The sequence below is a fragment of the Mustela putorius genome, unplaced genomic scaffold (genome assembly GCF_011764305.1).
Source record: "Mustela putorius furo isolate JIRA1106 unplaced genomic scaffold, ASM1176430v1.1 tig00537227_pilon_pilon_pilon, whole genome shotgun sequence".
Classification (NCBI taxonomy): domain Eukaryota; kingdom Metazoa; phylum Chordata; class Mammalia; order Carnivora; family Mustelidae; genus Mustela; species Mustela putorius.
Window position 1 is genome coordinate 24,455,438 of NW_025422368.1, and position 23,088 is coordinate 24,478,525.

General features: G+C 43.4%; 1 protein-coding gene across 1 annotated transcript; it reads left to right on the plus strand.

Moving 5' to 3' along the window:
- The first annotated feature begins 1,144 nt into the window (after positions 1–1,144).
- On the plus strand, positions 1,145–22,416 carry LOC101680170 (kelch-like protein 42). The gene is given in 5 exon segments (XM_004755690.3): positions 1,145–2,910; positions 2,913–2,979; positions 2,982–3,252; positions 13,455–13,648; positions 16,988–22,416. Coding segments are annotated over 5 exon segments (2,274 nt in total). The 5' UTR covers positions 1,145–1,620; the 3' UTR covers positions 17,440–22,416.
- The last annotated feature ends 672 nt before the right edge of the window (positions 22,417–23,088 follow it).

Genomic DNA, 23,088 nt, shown 5'->3' on the forward strand with positions numbered 1-23,088 from the left:
CTGATGTGCATCATTCTTTGAGTGTGATCTTTTTGGGTCTCTTTTTAGAAGGCAAGAAAATACCAGTCTGAGGCATATCCATGACGTTTGGAAACAAAAGCATCCATTGGTGAAAGATTCTAAAAGGACATGGAAGAGACTAAAGGCCTGTTCTTCTTGGCTGACCCACTGAATCTGGCATTGTTGCCAGTGGAGGCACAAATAAATCCCAAGTCCAAGCCTCTTTAATAGAGGATGTGCCTCCCAGCAAAATTTGCCAGTTTAGGGCCTAATACTAGAGGTGGCGCTTTACTTTCCCAAAGCGGTTGCTAAAGTCACGGTTGCCTACACCCAAGAAACTTAGAATGTCTTGACTGCACCCTTATTGAGAACAGAAGTGTGAGAAGTTGCTTGAGAATCATTACTTTTATCAGTAATGATTTAAAGTCCAAGAAACAAGGCGAAAAGATAAAGTTCACAGATTTAAAAACAAAAAGCAAAAAACAGATGAATAAGGCAAGTCATAGATCCATCCTTGTCTCCTTCACTTTTCCCAGGGAGGCCAGAATCTACTAGAATTTTTTTCTATGTCTTTAATATGTTAGTTCCTTATCCATGGTGTTTTATAGAGAAGATAATGGAGGACAACTCACCACGAGGCAGTTAAGTTACATAGTGAGAAGAACAAATTAACCAAAAAGGTGCTGAAATGATTTCATGCTTTACCAATCTTTCTTCTCTGGTTTTTAATGCTTCCCCCCTTGCTAAGGTAAAATGTTAATCCGGTTGTAGGAGATAACTTGTTTCAAAAAGCGGAAATGTATTTATGAAGAAGGTGTCATTTAACAACTTGCCATTCCAGAAGACAGATGAAGCTTGTCATAATAACAACAAAGCCCAAATACATCTCCTCCCCAAGTTGAGGACTATTACGGAAGAATCTTGGTCTGGGAAAAATTTCAAATTTTTTTTGTTTTTGTTTTTTGTTTGTTTTGTTTTTTAGGATAGGGTGCCAGTTCCCTCCCAATCCTTATCCCTCCATCTACCCAAAGATAACCTAACAGTATCCCTCTCACTCCCTTCTAAGATTAATTCATATCTCATGAACAACACGAGGTCTTCATTATTTGGCCTGAGCTTTTTACTCATCTCTTTGCAACGTCCAGTGAGAGAAGACCGGGAAGTTGCCCCTCCTTCATAGTCCTCATGGGCTGGGGAACATAGGGTGGCAAGAAAAGCCACTCGGTAGGCCAGTATGACTAAAGGCGGCCAGATCTTCTGCTCAGACCATCTGTCATGGCTAGCCCAACCAAATTGAAATAGGAAAAGCAATAACTTTTCGACGAGGTTTTAAAAGAAGTCACGTGTCCTCACTTAAATTGTCTTTCTTTTAATAGTATAAAAAGACTTAACGGGCCCCAGCAGCAAATACAAGCTCCTCTGCTTCCCGACCCGTTTCATCTGCTGTACTGTGCACCCCAGCGAGCCCTGCAGAACCTGCTGCCATCTGCCTGGACCTTCTTTCTGCAAGATGGCTCCTACACGATGACCCTGGCGAAGAATCAGCTCTAGGTGTCACCTGCGTGTGTAGGGACGGCCTATGTGCCTCAGGCCCCGGGACACTATGCCGGATTGGGCTAGATGGGCGATCCCAGATGTGATGTCATTTTGACTCCCAGGACCCCCGACTCCCATCATCCCGGTCCCCCCACGCCTGTTTCTTCTTCTCTTCTCTGTCTCCCGGCTCTTAAAGCAGCGCGGAAGAAACAGCGGACTGGCTTCACCTCGCCTCCAGTCCCCCTCCCAACCCGCGCGTCGCTGCGGAGCCCGCAGGCCGCAGAGCCGCTGCGCCGGGCGTGCGGGGGAGGCTGCGGGGACGGGGCCGCAGCCGGAGCGCCGGGGGCCGCAGCCGCAGCGCCGGGGCCCGCAGCCCTCCCCGAAAGCCGGATCGGCTCGCAGGTCTGGCGGGCGGCAGGGGTCCTGCGGGCGGAAGTGAGAAGCGAGGCGTGGCAGGAGGCTGCAGGCTGGGGGCTGGGATCCCCTCGGCGGCGGACGCGGCCCGGACAACCCGGACGAGGACGGCGGCCGCCTCCCGACGCCCGGCGCGCGGCCACCCGGCCTTTTCTGGCGTTGAGGCAGAGCAGACCGGCAGGGCGGCCGCTCCGGGGGAGCGAGGCTGAGCCGCCGCCCCCGGGACCAGGAGGAGGGGCTGCCTCGGGGGCGCCGCCGCGACCCAGAGAGGCCGGGCGGACGCGGGAGCGGGCGGCGGCCCGTCGCCTCCCTCCTCCTCCGCGGCGCCATCCCTCGGCGCGCCCAACCCGGAACCCGGCGAGCGCGTGGGGGCGGGGAGGCGAGCGCGCAGAGCTGGCGGGCACCCCCGCGGCCCCCGGCCCCCCAGCCATGTCGGCCGAGGAGATGGTGCAGATCCGCCTGGAGGACCGCTGCTACCCGGTGAGCAAGAGGAAGCTTATCGAGCAGAGCGACTATTTCCGCGCCCTCTACCGCTCCGGCATGCGCGAGGCCCTGAGCCAGGAGGCCGGCGGCCCCGAGGTGCAGCAGCTGCGCGGCCTCAGCGCCCCGGGCCTGCGCCTGGTGCTGGACTTCATCAACGCCGGCGGGGCCCGCGAAGGCTGGCTCCTGGGCCCGCAGGCGGAGAAGGGCGGCGGGGTGGAGGAGGAAGAGGAGATGGACGAGGTGAGCCTGCTGGCGGAGCTGGTGGAAGCGGCCTCCTTCCTTCAGGTCACGTCTCTGCTGCAGCTGCTGCTGTCCCAGGTGCGGCTCACCAACTGCCTGGAGCTGTACCGCCTGGCGCAGGTGTACGGGCTGCCCGACCTGCAGGAGGCCTGCCTGCGCTTCATGGTCGTCCACTTCCACGAGGTGCTGTGCAAGCCCCAGTTCCACCTCCTGGGGGCTCCTCCTCAGGCCCCCGGGATGATGTCAGCCTGAAGCAGAGGCTGAGAGAGGCCCGGCTGACCGGGACTCCGGTTCTTGTAGCCCTGGGGGATTCCTGGGGGGCCCCCTGGCCCCACACCCCTACCAAGGGGAGCCCCCGTCCATGCTCAGGTATGAGGAGATGACCGAACGTTGGTTCCCGCTGGCCAACAACCTTCCTCCCGACCTGGTGAACGTCAGGGGTTACGGGTCTGCCATCCTGGACAACTACCTCTTCATAGTGGGCGGGTATAGGATCACTAGCCAGGAAATCTCGGCTGCGCACTCCTACAACCCCAGCACCAATGAGTGGCTCCAGGTGGCCTCCATGAACCAGAAGAGGTAAGCGCCCAGCGGGGCTGCTTCTGCTTCTTTTCCCGTTCCATTCATTCACTTGCTCACGAGTTCGTTCATTCCCTTGATGTTTGCTGGGCAATCGCAGGAGATTTTGCTGAAGTGGGAATGACATCTTCAGGAGTGTCGCTGGCCTCGACTCTGGCAGAGTTCCCAAGGAACTGAGAACTTGCGAGGAAGAAGTGGCCCCCGCCAGGTCAACTAACCGAGTACTTTCCTTGCAGGTCTCGCTCTTTCAGGCAAACTGCCTTTTTGCCTCTTTCCCAGTTGGGGGGCGTGGGGGTGGGGGATGTCTGTGGTTTCCCGGAAGGATACTGTAAAGGAAAACTTTTTTTAAGTTTGCTTTCATTTTTATCTTTTTTTTTTTTTTAATTTTTTAGGCTCTAATCCTGATTACAGTGACAGACCGGGCAGTGACCTGTAATGCGGTCTTGGGAGGATTTTTGTTGTTGTTATTGACTTTGAAGCTTTCCACACTGGGGCCCCAATCTGTAATCAGATTACCATTAGAATTGTACCTTGGATTGTCTTTTTTATTTTGTATCCTCTCTTTTGCATCTCCCTTCCTTCCCAGACAGTTTCGTCTTTGTTCTAAAATTTGAGCCTGGCAGTGGTCACCTACAAAATCAGAACGTTTCAGTGCACCCATCCTTCCCCCTCCCATCCTCAAATCCCTCCCAACATGCCCTTGGGTGACATGAAGACAGGTAAAGGAGGAGGGGAGGCGAGGGAGAGTAGGGAATCGAGGTGGGAAAGGAGAAGGAAGAAGAAGGAAAAAAAAAAGAGCAGAGCAGATACAGGAAGAGATGGTAGGAAAGAAAGATGGAAGGACTCAAGATGGCCCAGAGCCATTCACACTTAAGTGGGGAGAAGAATCAGTATGATCCACGAAAGGACAGGAATACCCCTTTTTTCTGCTACACTTGTATCCATCTCAACCCCCACATGGGCCCTACCCTGAAGTGTGGAACACGTAGTTGGGGGACTCACCACCCGGCAAAGAAAGTTGTAACTGGAATGGGAAGACCATTATACATACATACTTGACTTAAGGGTACCCCAGCCTAGGGGGGTAGGGGGGGGGGGGGAACAGTGGCTTTATTTCTACTCTAACATGAAATTCCTTTTGGAAAGTGTTCTTTTTTTTTCTGGGGTGATAAAAATAATACATACTTATTTTAGAAAAGTGGAAAATGGAAAAGAATCAAGAAACAGAAAGACTATCACTCCTGCTCCCTCCCTCACAGAGGCAATACTGTGTAGAGATTGGCATGTTTTCTTCCAAGCCCTTTTAATGTATTATTTATACCACTGAGATGATACTGTATTTAAGGTTTGGTATCAGAAGTGTTATTTTTAGGCAAATTCTACAAGCTTTAATTGAGGTAACAAAGGGACATTCAGTGGTTACGAATGGTGCTCAGATTTGGGGTGGAAGGCCCAGCCGGTTGTCTGTCACCTCTACACACGTGTGTCCAGCTGTATCAACTGCTGCTCAACAGAACCCCTCCACCGCCAATCCAGCTTGAGCTCTAACATAACACCTCACAGAATTCTTATTTTTTTAGAGAAGCGGGGAAGGCCACAGGGGGAGAGAGAATCCTAAGCAGGCTCCGTGTCCAGCACAGAGTCTGACGTAGGGTTTGATCTCATGATGCTGTCATCATGACCTGAGCCAAAATCAAGTCAGATCCTTAACTGAGTCACTCCAGTGCCCCCTTTTCTATCTTTACAAATCCTTGATAGTCGTTTTTCTTTTTTCTTTTTCTTTTTAGGAATATTCTTTATGTCCTCCAGGGGAAAAAAAAAAGGTATTCAAGTAATTCGTAAATACATGCTTAGAAAAATTACAGATGACACGAGAAACCACAGAGTGGAAGATATGTGTATCTACTGATATATATTTATATATTATACATTTGTAAATATATGTTATAAATGTACATTTATATAAACATAAGTATGGTAATAATTGTTAGGGGAAAATGTTTGTATGTGTGTACATGTAGGGGTGTGTGTTCATCTTATATATATTTTTACCATAGGTTGATTAGGCTGTGCTGATTATTATGACAATTCCACTTGGAGAGTTTTTTCTGTACCAACAAATATCAATATACATAGAGCTGTCTCACTCATTAAGAGCTGTATTCTAGCCTTTGGCTGTATGGTAATGTAATCAGCCCATCCCAGTGAGCATTTAAGTTGCTTGTATTTGCCATTATAAACAATGCTATAATGGGATGCCTGGGTGGCTCAGTCGGTTAAGCATCTGCCTTTGGCTCAGGTCATGATCCCAGGGCCCTGGAATGGGTCCCATGTTAGGCTCCCTGCTCCTCAGGGAGTCTGCTTCTCCCTCTCCCTCTGCCCCTCCCCACACTTGTGCTCTCTCACTCGCTCACTCTCTCTTTCGAATACATAAGATCTTTTTAAAAAATGCTATGTTGAACATCTTGGCATAGATGTGCCTCTCTTAGCAGGCATTTTTCAGTAGTCCTAAATAACAAATTCCTGGAATCCCTGGATAGGTGGGCCAAAGTATATATAAGTTTTAAATTTTGGTAGCCCCTGCCAAATTGCCCATCAGAACATTGTTCAGATCTCCTCTCCTATCAACAGTGTCTGAGCTTGCCAGTTCCTGTACTCCTGCCAAGACAGGATATTATCATCATTTTATATTTTTACCAATCCAGTTGGCAAACACTGATGTGAATCTTTCTGCTTGGGAGAGAAATTTTTCCTCTCAGATGTTTATTGGCACTTTGTATATATTTTATAAGTGGCCTTTGCCAATGAAAAATAAAATTGGTTTATCTTTTTCCTATTCAGTTTAGAAATTCTGTTTACATACGTAGAATCAATCTCTTGTCTCTTAGGTAATGTTGGACTGTTTTCCCCCTGCCTTTATTTTACTGGAAGGCCTCAAAAATAAAAATCCACAAAGTGACTAGGCTGGTGAAGTCAATGAGTAGAGGGGTGGGTTGGAGTGATGATGAATCGGAGAGCTGTCACCCCACCGCAAGAGGGCCCCACCCCTGTCACCCACAGCTTGTTGCTATCTCCAAGTATAGGAAGCATTGCCAGATAGCCAGATGCCCTGATTTTTAAAGACTGGCAACTTACTGCATTGAAAAAACCAACATCAACAATAGCAGAAACCTTGCAGACCAAACAAACTGTAGGACAACACTGGCATTGTGAGCCTCCAATTTTGGACATCAGGTTTATCATGTATTCTTTTTTTTTTTTAAAATTTTAAATCTTTAATATGTAATACCTAATCTTCATTATAATCTTAAAAAGATCTCTTTATACAAATGTATCACGTATTCTTACATGAGGAAATTTAAATTTTGGGGGAGTCAAATTTGTCCTATATACTATTAGCTTTTAATCTTGCACAGGAAAGGTGTCTACAAGTTAAGAATATACAAATATTCATCTGTCTTATAATCTATTTTATGGTTTTGCCTTTTTACATTTATATTTGAATGTGTTTGGGATTTATTTATTTATTTATTTATTTATTTTAATTTTTTATTTTTTATAAACATATATTTTTATCCCCAGGGGTACAGGTCTGTGAATCACCAGGTTTACACACTTCACAGCACTCACCAAATCACATACCCTCCCCAATGTCCATAATCCCACCCCCTTCTCCCAAACCCCCTCCCCCCGGCAACCCTCAGTTTGTTTTGTGAGATTAAGAGTCACTTATAGGGATTTATTTTTATGTAAAGTATAATGTAAGGTTATAGCATGTTTCCTAAATGTCTCAGTGGCCTCAGTCCTCACTGTGATTTGCACAACCAGTTATCAGATGATAATTTTCCTGTTTCCATATTGACATATTGGCTTTTCCTTTACCAATAGCATACTTTTATTTATATTTATTTATTTATTTATTTATTTTTTCCAATAGCATACTTTTAAATTATTGCAGCTTGGTAAACTATTCTGTTGTCTCGTGGAATAGAGACCCATTTTTTTCTGTTTTTTTTTTTTTTTCTAAGATTTTATTTATTTATTTGACAGAGAGAGAGACACACATCACAAGTAGGCAGATCAGCAGGCAGAGAGGGGGGGAAGCAGGCTCCCTGCTGAGCAGAGAGCCCAATGCTGGACTCGATCCCAGGACCCTGAGATCATGACCTGAGCCAAAGGCAGAGGATTAACCCACTGAGCCACCCAGGCACCCCTTTTTGGTTTTATTTTTATTCTCTTAGCTATTCTTTGTACATTTTCCCCTTCAGAGAAACTTTAGAATCCAATTGTCAAGTTCTGTTGGAGTTTTGATTGATATTTATCAGTTAAGTTGGAGGAGGATTAATAGTTTCATAATACTTTGCAGATAGAAAAATTGTTTTTCCATGTATTTAGGTCTTTTGGTCTTTCAGGAAAGGTTTATGATCTTTGTATAGTCTGTATATTTTTTGCAGTTATTCTCAGGAATTTTCTAGTTTTTTTTTTTAACTTTTGTTTATTTATTTCTTTTTTAAGTAAGTTCTGGGCGAAGGTGGGGCTTGAACTCAAAACCCTGAGATTAAGAGTTGCGTGCTCCACTGACTGAGCGAGCCAGGCAACCCCGAGCTACTGTTTTTTTTCTACACAGATACTTTTTTCTTTTCTTTTCTTTTTTTTTTTTTTAAGATTTTATTTATTTATTTGACAGACAGAGATCACAAGTAGGCAGAGAGGCAGACAGAAAGAGAGATGGGGGAAGCAGACTCACCGCTGAGCAGAGAGCCCGATGTGGGGCTCGATCCCAGAACCTGGGGATCATGACCTGAGCCGAAGGCAGAGGCTTTAACCCACTGAGCCACCCAGGTGCCCCGACACAGATACTTTTTTCCACCAAATTTTAAAATTGGGTGCCATGTTGGAATTTGTAACCTTCTTTATCTCTCTCATACTTTGACTCAGATTTGAGGGTCAGCTCAATTGGATGTCCCTTTCTGAACTCTGAGTTAGGCTAAATATTCAAATTCTTTGTTTCTCTAGAATACTTTCCACCTCGAATTGAAGTTTTCTGCTTATGTTTGCTTCTCTCCCTTCCAGTCAGGTCCAGTTCATTGCTTCTGTGTGCCCCTACTGCTAATGTGGTATCCAATAATTCATAGATGCTCAAAATGCACCATTGTTTTTGAATTATGAACTATATCATATATTATTGTAATAAAAGTGACTATATTATTTTATTTTTTTAAATGTAATATTGTGAATATTTTTATCTTGTAACAGTCACTATCGTTATTTAGAATAGCAGAAAAATAATATTAGGTAACATTTAACTGAACATTTACTCTGTGCTAGGTACTGTTCTTACTGCTTTGCATGTATTATCTCACTTATTCTTCACAAAGACTGTATCAGGCAGGTTCCCATTTTACAGAGTCAGAAACCAAGGCATAGAAAGTCAAGTAATTTGCTAAGGTGTGTAGTAAGTAGAGTAACCAAAATGTAAATATCCATTGAATAGATATAACCATTTAGAGTATTTACAGTTTGGCTTATAGACTGGCAGTGACCATCTTCATGTGCATTTTTTAATTTTTTCTTAAAAATTATTTTCTTCAGATGGGCGCCTGGGTGGCTCAGTGGGTTAAGCCGCTGCCTTCGGCTCAGGTCATGATCTCAGAGTCCTTGGATAGAGTCCCGCATCGGGCTCTCTGCTCAGCAGGGAGCCTGCTTCCCTCTCTCTCTCTCTGCCTGCCTCTCCATCTACTTGTGATTTCTGTCTGTCAAATAAATAAATAAAATCTTTAAAAAAAAATTATTTTCTTCAGAGAAGTGGAGCACAGATGCTTTGTGCTGCTTTTAAAAATTTCATTACATGTGTTTGAGCTTCACCACAGCCTTCATTCATTTCTAGCATCTTTCTAGTCACTATTGGGCAAACAACAAAGACAACATGGTTCCTGTCCTCAAGGGATTTAGATGATGAAACAAGTAAAAATGAAACTTAGAATGGGATTGTTTCTGGATAATGTATCTAATACAGTTTCTGGAAACACCAGAGGAAACTTAGAACCTTGAGGAAAAGCAGATTTCAGCCCCTGTGATTACACAGCATTTCACATCTGGCTTGATTCACTGCCTCTGTGATGTACCTTTACATCACAGTACCTTTACTGTTTTACTTTGACAAAGTGGTCAAATGCAAAGCAGCCCACGTTCCTCAGCAACTGAATAGGGTGGTGATCTCAGAATCTTAAATAGTATGGCACAGGCAGGAACCCTAGCTTGAGAGATTCTGTAAAGCCCTTTGCACCCTGGATAAAATGGTGCATGTGACCAGTAGTGTTCCCCATCCCCACCCCCCGCCCAAAAAGGAAGAAAGAGATGTTAGTGTTGTGCCGGCACACTTGAAAATGGCAGTGTGAGTACACAGCAGAGCAGAGAGGCTGCTTTGAAGTCCAGGGATGCCCCACTGCCCAGTGGTCGGCATGTGGGTTTGATCTCAGGAGTTGTCAGGACATCTGTGCGAAAGTCTGTGTACCCACAACATTGCTTGCCCTCCCTCCTTGCTTCCATTGGTGATAACTTGCAGGAACTGGCCACTGTTGCAGCAATCCTGGTCGTTCATTTCTCCGTCTCTACCGTCTCTAGTCTCTCTGATTGCCCTGTACTTTTGCTCTGCAGTTGTTCTGTGTGTGAATACAAAGCCGGGAGAGAGTTAAACAAGTTTCCTGGCTGAGACGGAATTACTGTCATCAGCCTTAGCTATTCCCTTTTTCTCTGGGCCAAAGTTTAGTATTTGAGGGCATTTCTGGTCTCCTTTCTGGTTAAGGTTGCAGCCCGAGAATAGTGGGAAGGAAAGAAAACTATGTGTCTGTTCATCCCCCACTCATTGTGATTTTGTCCAGTAGTTGCTTCGTGTGCTCCAGTCTCTCAGACACCTAGTAGGTAGCGACCTGCTGGTCCCCAGGGGAGGTTAATCCATAGGGAAGTGGCAGAAGGTAGGCAAGAGGAGGAGGAGGAGGGGGCACAAGGACCTGAGTGCTCCACAAACTATATGTCTTTTCTGTGTGGTTGAGAAAAGATCTTGCCATTTCTCTCTGATGTTTACTCCAATGGCAACAAACTTTTCTATGGAGCAAACCTTGACAATGGTTCCTATTTCTTGAGCTCTTAACTCTGGGCTACATGTTGTAGACACTGTTTTAGATGTCACTTCCTATTTCACACTCACAGCATCTCTTTGGAGTAGTCTCTTTTTAGATCTTTTTAATCTCTTTTTAGTAGTATTGGCTCCGTCTTCCCAAGGGGAAATTGAGGATGAGTTTCAAAAGTTTGCATGGTTACAGGGCCAGCACTCGAAGCCGCTCCCACCTCTGTGTCACCGGCCGCCCTACAGCTGTATACAGCTACTGTTGATCTGTGTAGCAGGGTTCAGCATGTTTCATGTCACTTAGTTTTTAAGGATTTGCTGAGCTCTTTATTTCCTTGAGGTGAAGTAGTAATTAAATCAGCATTTTTTCCCCTTTATTTCTATTTCTAAGTCAGTCAAGGATGTAGCTACAACACATCATTATTTGGTTTAAAAATTATTCTTTTTACCCCCTGAAGGTAGTATGTCAGGGATCAATATTAAGAAAACACTAGAGATGAATTTTTTTTTTAAAGCCGTAGCTTGGATTCATACTTTCACCCTTCCAGTAGGTGAAGAGTGAAAGAGTTACTTTCAAAGAGTAGGAAATGAGGTGCTTCATGGTGAGAATTTATGGATGAGAGAGCACTTTGTATGTAATTCCAGAATACATTCCAGCCGGTGACTGTTGCAGTTAACAAATGACAAAGAGATCCTCTCGGAATTAAGAAATTTAGTCTTATGACACCCAGAAAAAGCATTCCCTCTTGTGACCCCTTTCTGCAGGTGTTCCCCTTTTCAACTCTCCCTGTGTGATATATGTTCCTTTCTCCACTTCACAGGTGGGGAAACTGAGGATGAGATGAACTGAAATTTAGTGACTTATCTAAGGTCACACAGCCATTGAGTGGTGGAGCTAAGATGTCCCCGTGTGAGCCTGGGCTCACAATCCTCAGCAGGACGCGTGTTCACTAAGTGGTCCGCGTTGGGGTGGCAGTTTCATCTTCAACTCAATATTGAAAAGCGTCTTCTCTTCAAGTGAATTTGAGCATGCTGGGTCTGGAGAGATGGAATTGTTTACTTTTAACTGCTTACTCATTCAGCCCTTACATGTTTACTTAGGACAAATGCTTATGCTGGATGAATATTAAAAACCGTTTTGATCTTAGAAAATTTACTATCTGTGTACCTTTGGGGAGCAAAAACAAATTGCAGACTGGTAAAATTTAGTCCTTATTTGCAAGCTTTATTTCCTTTGGTTCCCCAAATTTGCACACACAGAGAGGGCATCATGGTCAGATTTTAAGGACCATTGGCAGCAGGAAAAGTAAGCAACATGAAGTAGAGACCCCCCCGGTGGCTGCCACCCCAGTGAAGTCGGTTGGCATAAAATGTGACTGGCTGGCTAGGTGTAATGGACAATGTGGGGTTCTTGCTGAAGAGTACTCTGTTCACTTTGTCATTTGAAAAACAAAACAAAGACTCATTTAAACGGACACGTTGCAGGCACCTTTGAAAACATCTTACTGTTTTAGTAGGTGTAGGTGGCTATTACCCACAGGTCCTATGTCATGGTACATCAGTGTTGATTAGACTCCTGCTAGGAGATCACACGTGGGCAACTTGTTCCCTGTTTCTTCCTCATCTACCCTCTTACCTGCATTTTTCAAATGTGGGTCTCCCCATTCTTTCTTAGGATATTGTTAATTTTGAAGACATTGTTGTATTAGTGGTAGATGTGGTCTCTAAATTTACATGGTCTACTTTATTGCAAACACTAGAAAACTAAGAAATTATAATGGTAGTATCTTATCTCAGTGTGGTACTTCCTGAGAGACTGTTGCCTGTACTGTCTTGACCATCCTGTGATGAGTATTATCCCCATACCAGCCATAGTGAATTGGCGTGTTTGGACTAGGGTCAGAGAGCTGCTTCAGGTCTCTCTGTTGCATTGTGCTCTGCTCACACTCCTGTAAACTTGAGACCAAGCACCAATCTGGGAGACTGACCCAAATGTGTATCCCATCTGGCCTTCCAGGAGTCATTAATTTCCGTGCGCTACACTGGAACAAATTAGTTTTTTCTTTTCAATTCAGAAGTTAAAAGGTACAAGACTTTTATGTAGCATCTGAAGCTGATGAGCAGTATTTGATTGTATTACTGAATATGGGGCTTAAACCGGTGTCTTCTCCTTTTAAAATTATTTTCTTTATTTGAGAGAGACAGAGATAGTGAGAGAGAGCATGAGCAGGAAGGAGAGGGAGAAGCAGACTCCCAGAACCCTGGAATCATGACCTGAGCCAAAGGCTGACGCTCAACCAGCTGAGCCACCCGGGTGCCCCTAAAATTATTCTCTATTATGATAAATGAGCATTTGTTGATTTAAGTATTTGTTAACATACGGAAGCCCCCCGTAAGGGTGCTGTATCAAAATATGTTTAGTTTGGTGCTTATGTAGCCCTTTGTATTGTGTTGTGAAACAGTATATAAGATGCCCTCGGATGGAGCGGTGGGATGGGGGGGCGAGAGATCTGCCAGGAGCACTTGTGGTAAAGGGGTCTTTGAACCACCCTCTAGCACCCACCCTTAGCATATGCACCATAGAAGGTGCTAGTGTGTACCTAACATGGAGCCTCCTCAATGGGGAGGAAGCATTGGAAACATGCTGAGTAGAGAGACAAGGGAGGTTATGCGTTCCTCCCTTAACACTTGCTCCCGCTGTTGAAGGAAATATTAAAATATTAAATATTAATATAAATTATTATTTAATGTTAATATTAATAAATTAATATTAATATTAAAATATCTTTGGTTCTTGGCACAAGGCTAAGCAAGACTACTCTTGGTTATATTGAGTTGCTTATCTCTCATTGCTAAGATTTGAAAAATGCTTCATTCTTGTGAATTCTGAGATAGGAGTGAAATTTGAGGTGTCATTTGGCCATTCCTCTGTCCCCAGGCAGAATGGCACCCAGCTTGGAGAGCTAATTTTCTTTAGATCTCCAGCACATTCCTCAGTCTGCTTTAGCAGTTCATGCCATTGCCTTCTTAATGGTTAAGAAAACTGACTCTCTGGGCCTTTGTATCTCTCTTTCAGGTCTAACTTCAAACTTGTGGCTGTTAATTCAAAACTCTATGCCATTGGTGGGCAGGCCGTTTCTAATGTTGAGTGTTACAATCCCGAGCAGGATGCCTGGAATTTTGTGGCACCCTTACCAAACCCTCTGGCCGAGTTCTCTGCGTGTGAGTGTAAGGGGAAAATTTATGTCATTGGAGGATACACGACCAGAGGTAAGTGAAGGGGCCAAGTAAGTGATCCTCTTCCATGTGAGCTTGGGCAGCCTGGGGAAATGCTCTGATGTACATATTGTAATTTCATACATTATATACTGGACATTTGTATATCTGGGAGGAAGAGAGTTGAGTATTACAAGGGTACTTTGGACAGAAGGGACCTTTGATCCCTTTGTGTGAGCATGAAAATTGAATGGGGTAGAGGATGTGATGAAGAGAATACGTATTTTCTTTCTGCTCTGGAAGCCCAGCCTTGTGAGCAGCTGTCTTGTGACTGGACTGGGTAAGTGCCATCCTTCTTCCAAACACATTTAACACTATGGAATTTAGGGCCAGAACATCCTTGTGGATCTGTGTTTTCACTTTCTTCGTTCTTGAGCACAAACCTATCAGACAGTTTCCAGAAGCTCAGCTCAAGGCTGTTGTTCACATAGTGTAAGAGGATTACAAAAGACAACAATATAAGAGAACTTTTTCCTGACCAGAGGTGGGAGGTGGTTGTGCTTTTTATTAAGCTGTACTGTTTTTGGTGGGCATTTGGCATTGATAATTTGGAAATAAGTTTTCCCAATAGGTTTTTTACTGCTGTTCTTGGTAGATAGCATCTCACATGATAATGACAAACTTGGTTGAGTTAGGAGGCGGTGGGGGCCCACCAGATAGAAGTGTGTCTTGCCTTTTATCTCTCTCCCCCACTTGTGTCCGAGTTACCTCTTGGCCAAATAAATTTATTTATTTTTTATTTTTTAAAAAAGATTTGATTTATTTATTTGACAGGAATAGAAAGCGCATATCTTTTAAGGAGCCACTGTTGAACTCAGTACAGGTGCTGTGTTTATGCATCTAAGGAGAGAGAGGCAGTGACCAAGAGAAATGCATGGGATGCAGTGAACTTTTTTGTTTTTTAATGCCCTCAAGTTTTTATCCCCGTGGAGCTAGTCCCAGTGCCTCTCCCTCATGACTTTCCAGTAAAGATAAGATAATTGCCAGCTTTTTGGGGTAATAAGTAATTGAAAAAAGAGAGAGAGAGACCTAGCAACCATTTCTTTTACCTTCTACTTTGGTGTTTGGGTACGGTGGTCAACTTCATGTGTTTAATGAAACCATAGCCCCCAGAGAATTCCTGTGTGTGCATATGTACCTCTGGGTGTCTGTGTGTCTCTTCTCTTAGGAAAGTAAATACAGTTATTTACTTTTGAACATTTCTAAGAATTCTGATTCCTCCCTAGATTTTGTAACCCAGAATGCACCCTGTGGGCTGACATAATGCACACATATCCCTTGGCTTCTCTTGTGACCAGGAGCTGGGAAGCACTGACAGGCAGCACTGAAACCCAGGAGTACTGTGCTGGTAGATTTCCTAGTTTTTCCATGACCCTGGCTGAGCAAATGTTCTTTAGATTTGACCTGGAAAACCCTTGTTTGTGTGTTTTCTAGTTTCTCAAGCCACTACTAATGTACCTTCTTCACTCGGGCCACCCATGGTGATTCCTGCCCTGGATTCCCCGAGCCAAATACCTGTGATGGGATGGTTGGGTGATGTGGATGGATGAGTGTTTGTGTAAGGGTTGAAAACGGGTTTTCTGAGATGAGAGGGCGGGACAGTTCCTTGTACTCTGAAACACCCCTCCTCTTCTATGTAGGATCTTCCCAGCACTTCCTAATAGTTACCTGGATTTAAAATAAGGAATCATAATTGTCATAAAACAAAATGCAGGGCTCAAAATTGGGCTCTTGGCTGGCTGACTTCTTAAGTTAGATAGACTTTTAAAATTTAGGAAGTAATAGTTCATGATTTTTATGACAGCTGTTTGATTATATTGATTCTGTAGCAGGCATTGTGGAAATTAAAGGAAACTCCATAGAAAATAGTAGTAACCACTCAAGGGAAGAAGGGTGATTTGCTGAAGTTCAGAATTACCTCTCAATATAAAAGAAAAAAGGTTATTCCACCAACTCAAACCACCTCATCATGGTCTGAGCCCTTGTTGGGTGAGGAGAGAAAACATTTACAGAAGACCTGGGAAGACCTTCAGACCTGGAACGGAGAAATAACTCCTTTATTCATGCGGTGGGAAGCCAGGTTACTAAGGAGCACTTCTGATACATTGGAACCAAACTCCCTTGGACTGTCTCTGGAATGAGTTTCTTCACAATACCTCCAATAAAAAGAAATACAAGGAGGTATTAGTGTGGGTGGAAAAGAGAGGGACTATTTCCTAAAGCTGTAGCAATTCTGAAATTTCTATAAGTGGGGGGACGCGTGCACACACAGGGCTCGGTCTTCTTTCTGTTCTTTCTGTGCCCTCTACGAGGCCCTCCACTTGATACCAGAGGGGGGGGTGGAGCTCCTTCATCTTTGCTAACTGTGGGGTGGGTCCCTCTGTGTCAGGAGGAAGTATTGTACCCTTTAGTTCCACATCTCTTCCCAAGCTGAGTTGTCTCTTACACTGATGGATTTTGTTGTTTGTTTAAGCAACAACAACAAAGAGAAAGTTCATTCTTTCAGATAACTCAGAGCATTTTTTCTGCTGAGGCTAAAATATGCCACTTATTCTTTCCTAGAGGAGAAGAAGATAAAAAAGAACAATTAAAAAAAGAAAAATGAAACTAGTTATTTTATATTTCACAAGCATTTTTCAAAATGAGAGTAGGCAGTGTTTTTCCTTAAAGCAGCTGAGAATTCAAGATAATGTTAGAGTAGCCTTTGATCTACTTTCTGATTTTATCCACACAAGAACCAGCCGTCTCTGGGGAAGCATGCTTCAGGGAGAGGGAAGGGCCTTTGTGAGTATGTCTCTGCTGTTGTAGTCGGGACATCGAGTTGCCAAGTGATTCTATGGCTTGAAGGCCACAGTGAGAATTTCTGGTTTTTTTCCTGACTTGCAGTTGTGTGTTGTTTCCTTTAGACTAACCCCTGAAGATCTTGCTTGGCTCACTTGTCTAATTTAGTAGAGTCGCTTGTCAAGAGTAGATCCCTTGGGGCTTCGCCTGACACCTGTATTAACACGTCAGTAATTCTGTAGTGATTGAGGAGAGTTCCAAGGCTCTGATTCTTTTTACATTGGACTGGTGGTTCTGAAATGCTCCAATCACAGCAGGCCGTGTCCTGGCTCTCTTGATTCTGAGAGCCTCCCAGGGAGGGGACATCCCCAGGGGGATGGTTCTAAACAGATGATCTCCCAGCCTTACTGTTGTCCCAACCTCTGCTTCTCTGGAGTCCTTTTGCCTCTGTGTGACCAGATGGTCTAAGCGGGGGCAGATGTTATCACAACGTGCACGGGCAGTGGTGCTCCTCACGGCTGTGTCCTCATTTGGCTTCTTTCTTCCTTTCAGACCGCAACATGAACATTTTGCAGTATTGCCCCTCGGCCGACATCTGGACACTGTTTGAAACCTGTGACGTCCACATTCGCAAGCAGCAGATGGTGTCTGTTGAGGAGACCATCTACATTGTGGGCGGCTGTCTGCATGAGCTGGGGCCCAACCGGAGGAGCAGCCAGAGCGAGGACATGCTCACGGTGCAGTCCTACAACACGGTCACACGGCAGTGGCTCTACCTCAAGGAGAACACGTCCAAATCGGGGCTTAACTTGACTTGTGCACTCCACAACGACGGCATCTACATCATGAGCAGAGACGTGACCCTGTCCACCAGCTTGGAACATCGAGTTTTTCTCAAGTACAACATCTTCTCAGATAGTTGGGAAGCATTCAGGCGTTTCCCAGCCTTTGGACACAACTTGCTGGTTTCCTCTCTTTATCTGCCCAATAAAGCAGAAACATGACTGAACCGACTTAGTATTTAAAAGAAACCTGGTTCAAGGCAGAAAAAGAAAAAAAAGGAAAAAGTAGTGTCCCATTTCCAGGGAGGCTAATTTCTAAAGGGAAAAAGTGGGTTAAAGTAGGTCACATGTACAATAGCTGTAAATAAGCTTACTTGAACTAATTACTTGAAAACTTGTGGAGAAAAGAGACCAACTTTGTTATTTTTTTAATTATTGATTTTTAAATGATGGGAGCAAATCCATGATACTATTTTCATCAAATATGGTACCCTTGGACCAGTGACTGAAACTGATCAACAAAAAGAAGATTCATTGTGTCTGCTTTAGTAAAGGACCAAAGTCGATTGTTGACGTGAATGGTAAAGATCATTTTAAAATCCGTTTTATTTAGGTCACTTGAAATATCATTAATACCTTAAGTGAGAGATTTTTCATTTACTTGAGATACATTTATATTAACACTGTCATTCACCCCTATTCTCCCCTATTCATACCCACATATACTTCCGGTGGTTTAAAAATAGGGTTCTGTGTTTATTTTATTTGCACACTACTTTCCAGGAAACTTACAATGATGGAGCCCTAGAGTGAGTCCTTACAAGCTTCAGTCCTCCCAGAACCTTTCTTAAAAACCTTCTCAGCTATTTTTCCAAACTTCTTTTGCAATTATGTGTACTGAATAGACAGGTGTAACCTCTTATTTCATTTTGGTGGCAGATTGCAAATTTATGTGGTCAGATAAGTTGCATTGCTAGGCATTCTGTATTGTTTAAAAGAGAGGATATATTGTTTAGAAGGATGGATATATATATATTTTTTTTCTTTTTTTGAAATCAAGTCTTAAATGGGAAGGGAAGACCAAATAAGAAAAAAAAAATTGCCTTTAAGAGTTACTTTTGATGAATGTCTTTGACTTAGTTCTGTTTCTAAGATAAGAAAGATAAGTTCATCATCTTTAGATCAGACATCTTTCTAATTTAACCTTAGCCTTTTAATTCACGCTTTGCTTTTATGAGGGAAGGTGAGGATAGCTGTGGAACTTTGCTGCTAGAGAGGGAAGAAACTCTTGTGGAATAGGAATGGCCTCTGGTGGTATCTCTGAAATTCGGGAAGTTTCTCTGCTTGCCTTGGTCATTGAGTCAGATGGAACCCAGCTCCAGCAGTTGTCAATAAGTCAGCTAACATGAATATATAAAGTTTCTGCCAGTCATAGCTCCATCCCTTTAAAAAATGTATATACTTACAGAAATGTTATTCTTTCTGAGCGTCTCCGATCTTTTGTAATAGGATGGTGAAGCTGGGAGCTGGAGTCCATCCTTCTGCTCTAACATTCCAGTTACAGTGCACCTCACTTTAAGAACGTCCTGCAGAAAAACAAAAAACTGTCATGGCAAATCCACGTGTTCTGCGAGGCTACCCAGCGCCTTGGGTAGGCATTCGCCTCGTGGACATGGTGCAGAGGGCCGGTCACTTTGGCAGAGCGCCCCAGGTTCTCACAAGGTCACTGCAGGGTTCCTTGACAACCATGGCCTGCGAGCAGAGTGAAAATCAGGGTCTGGTTGTAAAAATTCTATTTGCACAACTTTTTAGGAATACTTCTATTAAGTAAATTGAGGCAAGCCTTTATTGTGGATCTGGGAACAGCTCTTGGATCTTGTCACCAAATAATCATATTGGTACTCTACTTACATTACTTAAGGGTTCCTAAGCCATACCCATTTATTCTCAAATACTCAGCCTTTTTTTTTTTTTTTTTTTAAGTCTGAATTGAAATCTTCTTGGGGATGGTACTTTAATAATAGATTTATATTAATTTATATTCATTATGGAATTGAATTTCCAGTGACCTATAATTTCATTGCATATATTTAAAAATCTAATTTATTTTAGATAGTGTTAACTTTTGTTGCTACAGATCTTAACTTTTTTAAAGCTTCACCTTGTATATTCTGAAGAGTCTAGCCAGTTGAATTAGTTCTGGACGATTAGACCTTAGCTTGTAAATAACCATATCATTTAAATGTAATATTACTGCTGCCAACCAGTTCTCTTCCTGGTTACATTCTTTGGGTCTGTTTCCCTCATGCCAACAATTAGATTATTGGACCAAGTGAAGGCATACTCTGGTCCACAAAGCTCTTTTTATAAACCAGGTTTGATGTGTGTGTATGTGCATATTGTGTGTGTGTGTGTTTGTGTGTGTGCATGCACGTCCTGGCATATTGCTCTAAGATACCCAGACGTCTAACAATATTTTTGTCACTCTGGACTGCCAGCCGTACTTGGGCGAGGAAGAATGTGTAATAGGAACTGATCTGTGGATTTGGGTCATCATGTCATCATTCTTCCTGCTGTGCACATCAGCTATGTTGGCATTCTGAGGATAATTTTAATTTAGCTCTATTCTCACATTGGTGCCAATGTTGTAGTGAAGACTCTACCTATGATGAGGGAATGTTGTTTTGAAAAGTCCCTGTCATCCCCCAGGACTTTGCTTTTTTTTTTTTTTTTTAATTAAGTGTTTAATAGTAGTGTAGTTAACATACAGTGTTATATTAGTTTCAGGTGTACAATGTAGTACTCTTTGATAATACGCTTCTGTTTTCTTCCTTTCTCTAAATGCTGCTTCCTTCTTTTCTGACCTGCTTCTTAGGGGTGCCAACCTCCCACAGTAGGGAGGAGAGTTAGCGGGAGGACCCCTGCTGGTGGGAGCCACCTTGCCAGAAGAAACCCATTTTATGAAGAATGGTCTGGGAGGCAGAGGGAGGTTGGTTCTCCCTGTCATTCTTTCTGGCTTTCTTCATAACATTCTTGGTTTAAGAGGCCTCTCCCCTTAGCATCCTTGGAAGTTTTTCTGATGAAAGAGTAGGAGTTGATTATTTCAATAGTGTGGGTTAAGTCATAACAATGAAGTACTGAGAAGGTTTTGGATTCTATTAAGAAACAAATAGATTAAGATTAAGCATGAATACCAAAGAGAATTGAGCTCGGCCATGTTTTCTTGAACCAAAATCCCAAGTAATTCCAAACGCCTTAGATGTCAGTTAAAGTTTTACTGAGATGGACAAAGCTCTTTTTCTTCCAAAAGGAATTAGAAGGAAATGCTTGTTTTCTTTCAGTAAAGAATTACTTAATGAGCATTGTGGATGCCATGTTTTCAGATTTCCAGGTAAAGTCATGACCCTACCTGTTTGGCCGCAGAGGTAAATTGAGTGGAAAGGCCTTGGCCTTCTTGATCAACCAGCGTCTAATGAGCCGTGGCTTAATGCAGAGCTCTTGTGAGGCAGCATAGTGACAGAAAGGGAACATGGGTGAGTTGTTGGATGCCTTTTCCTTGACCAGGGGTGGGGAATATATAATGTCTGTGTCACCGTTCTCTGATGGTGGCATCATGAATCAGAAGCACTCCCTTCCTCAGTGCCAGGAATTGGTCTCACAGTCCATGTCATCAGAGCTCCCTGGCAACCATTGCCCAGCCATCAGAGTGAGATGAATGAAGTCTCTTTCTCATCCTGCCTTAGAGGAGTGAATGAAATAGTGAGTAGATACCATCCAGAATGGCTTTTTAAAAATTTTATTTTATTTATTTATTTGACAGGGATCACAAGTAGGCAGAGAAGCAGGCAGAAAGCAGGCTCCCTGCTGAGCAGAGAGCCTAATGTGGGGCTCAATCCCAGGACCCTGAGATCATGACCTCAGCCGAAGACAGAGGCTTAACCCACTGAACCACCCAGGCACCCCCCAAGAAAGACTTTGAAAGCATTGAGCTGATTCAGCTCCATTCCCTGGTTCCCAGAAATACTGAAAGTCTGTTGTGTGCAGGACAATATTAAGAACTAGGGATATAGATGTAAATGAGTCATGTCCCCTGACCTGGAGAGCTTACAGCCTTGTGAAAATGTTTGCCATATCATTGTAACCCATGTCCTCTAAGATGCCCACCTTTGTCAGGCATACTGGGGCTCTGTGGCCTGGCTGCCTCTCATCTATCCACTGCTTCATGATCTGACAATTCTTATGAACCAGCTTTTCTCTAAATTTGAACATCACAACCTAAGTTCTAAGGGTTTGCTTTTTTTCTCACTACCTTTCATAGTCTTCTCTGTACTTCATTTTTCAAAAAAAAAAAAAATGTGATCTGCTTTAAAGATAATTACTAGGCACACAGCTTATGTGGCTAAGGGCTCAACAGCTCAATCCCTTGAGCGGGGCGAGCAAAGTCAGGGAAGTGAATATTGGGGGAGAGGGGAGCTCTTCACATGTGTGTTTGTACCTATGCCTTTAAAACACTTTCATAAAAAGCATTACTAAATGGTCATTAAGACACTGGTCCTGACGGAAAGTCAAGGTTGATGCTACCTGTGTGATCACTTATTAAAGGGTGGTTTTCTGTCCTTATGTTTCATTCATGTAAGAATATTTGCTGTTTTTCATTCTCTTATGTTAATTTAGGAACACGGTATAAAATACATACCAGTGGACATAATGCTAACTTCTGCACTTGACATAACCATTTTTATCATTCCTCTAGAACACATTAAATGTAAAAGATGGTTGATTTTGAGGAGCAAAAGGCCGGTGAGATGATTTTGGTAGGGTTGGCTGCTGCTTTCTCAAATGGATGTCACAGTTTGTTCCTAGTAACGAAAAGGAAAATGTAATTTGCATTATTGTGTCATTTTTCTAAGAAAAATCTTAATGGGGTTCTTTAGATGTCTCTACAATGTTTTCATATGTAGTGGTTATTTTAGAAGAGTGGATAATCTGTAGAATGAACAATTATGTTTTGTTATGACTGACACTTTGTTAAAAAGGTTGTATTGTGTCTTCAAGTATGGCTTAAAATGTAAACATTATGATATGATTCGTTCAAATACAATGATGCCTATGATGCCCTTACTCAAATAGCATTTGTTCTGTGTTTATAACTAGAACCGTAGAAGAAAATCTCTTCAAATAAAATAGTTCAAAATCTTAGCAATCTAAATTGTTGTCCATTAGGTACAATGTACCAGCCATGTGGTTGGAGCTGTGCGGAACAGAGAGGACACTGGTCCCTCAGGTGGGGGCTCTTGACCCACAGGGAAGACTAGATTAGCACAGAGGGACCAGCTAGAGAGGCAGTAGTCCTGTAGGAAGATGGGTCAAATGGGGTAGCAAATATTGCCAGAGCCTTTAGTGTTTGGAGAAGAGGGATCTGGGAGGAGGAACTCTGAAGCCTTAGAATTCTGATGTCTCAATCCCACTGTTCATCAATTACAGTCCGCCACAATCTGTTCCACCGTTTTCTAATGTTTCCCATTTCCTTTAAACACCCCTCACTCCAGGAAAACTGAAACATACAACTCCTTGCCTTTTTTTTTTTTTAAAGATTTATTTATTTGAGAGAACAGGGGAGGGGGAGGAGAGAGAGAGAGGAGAGAGAATCCCAAGACGACGTCCCGCTGAGCGCAGAGCCTGATGCAGGGCCCTATCTCACGACCCTGAGATCACAACCTGAGCCGACCCGAGTAGAAGACTTAATTATTTGAGCCATCCAAATGCCCTACAATCCCTTGCTTCTGAGGTTTGCGGGGTTCCTGGAGGGGGCATCATCACAAAATGGGGTTCAGTTACTATATGACATCCCACGGATGTCCATTCCCTTCC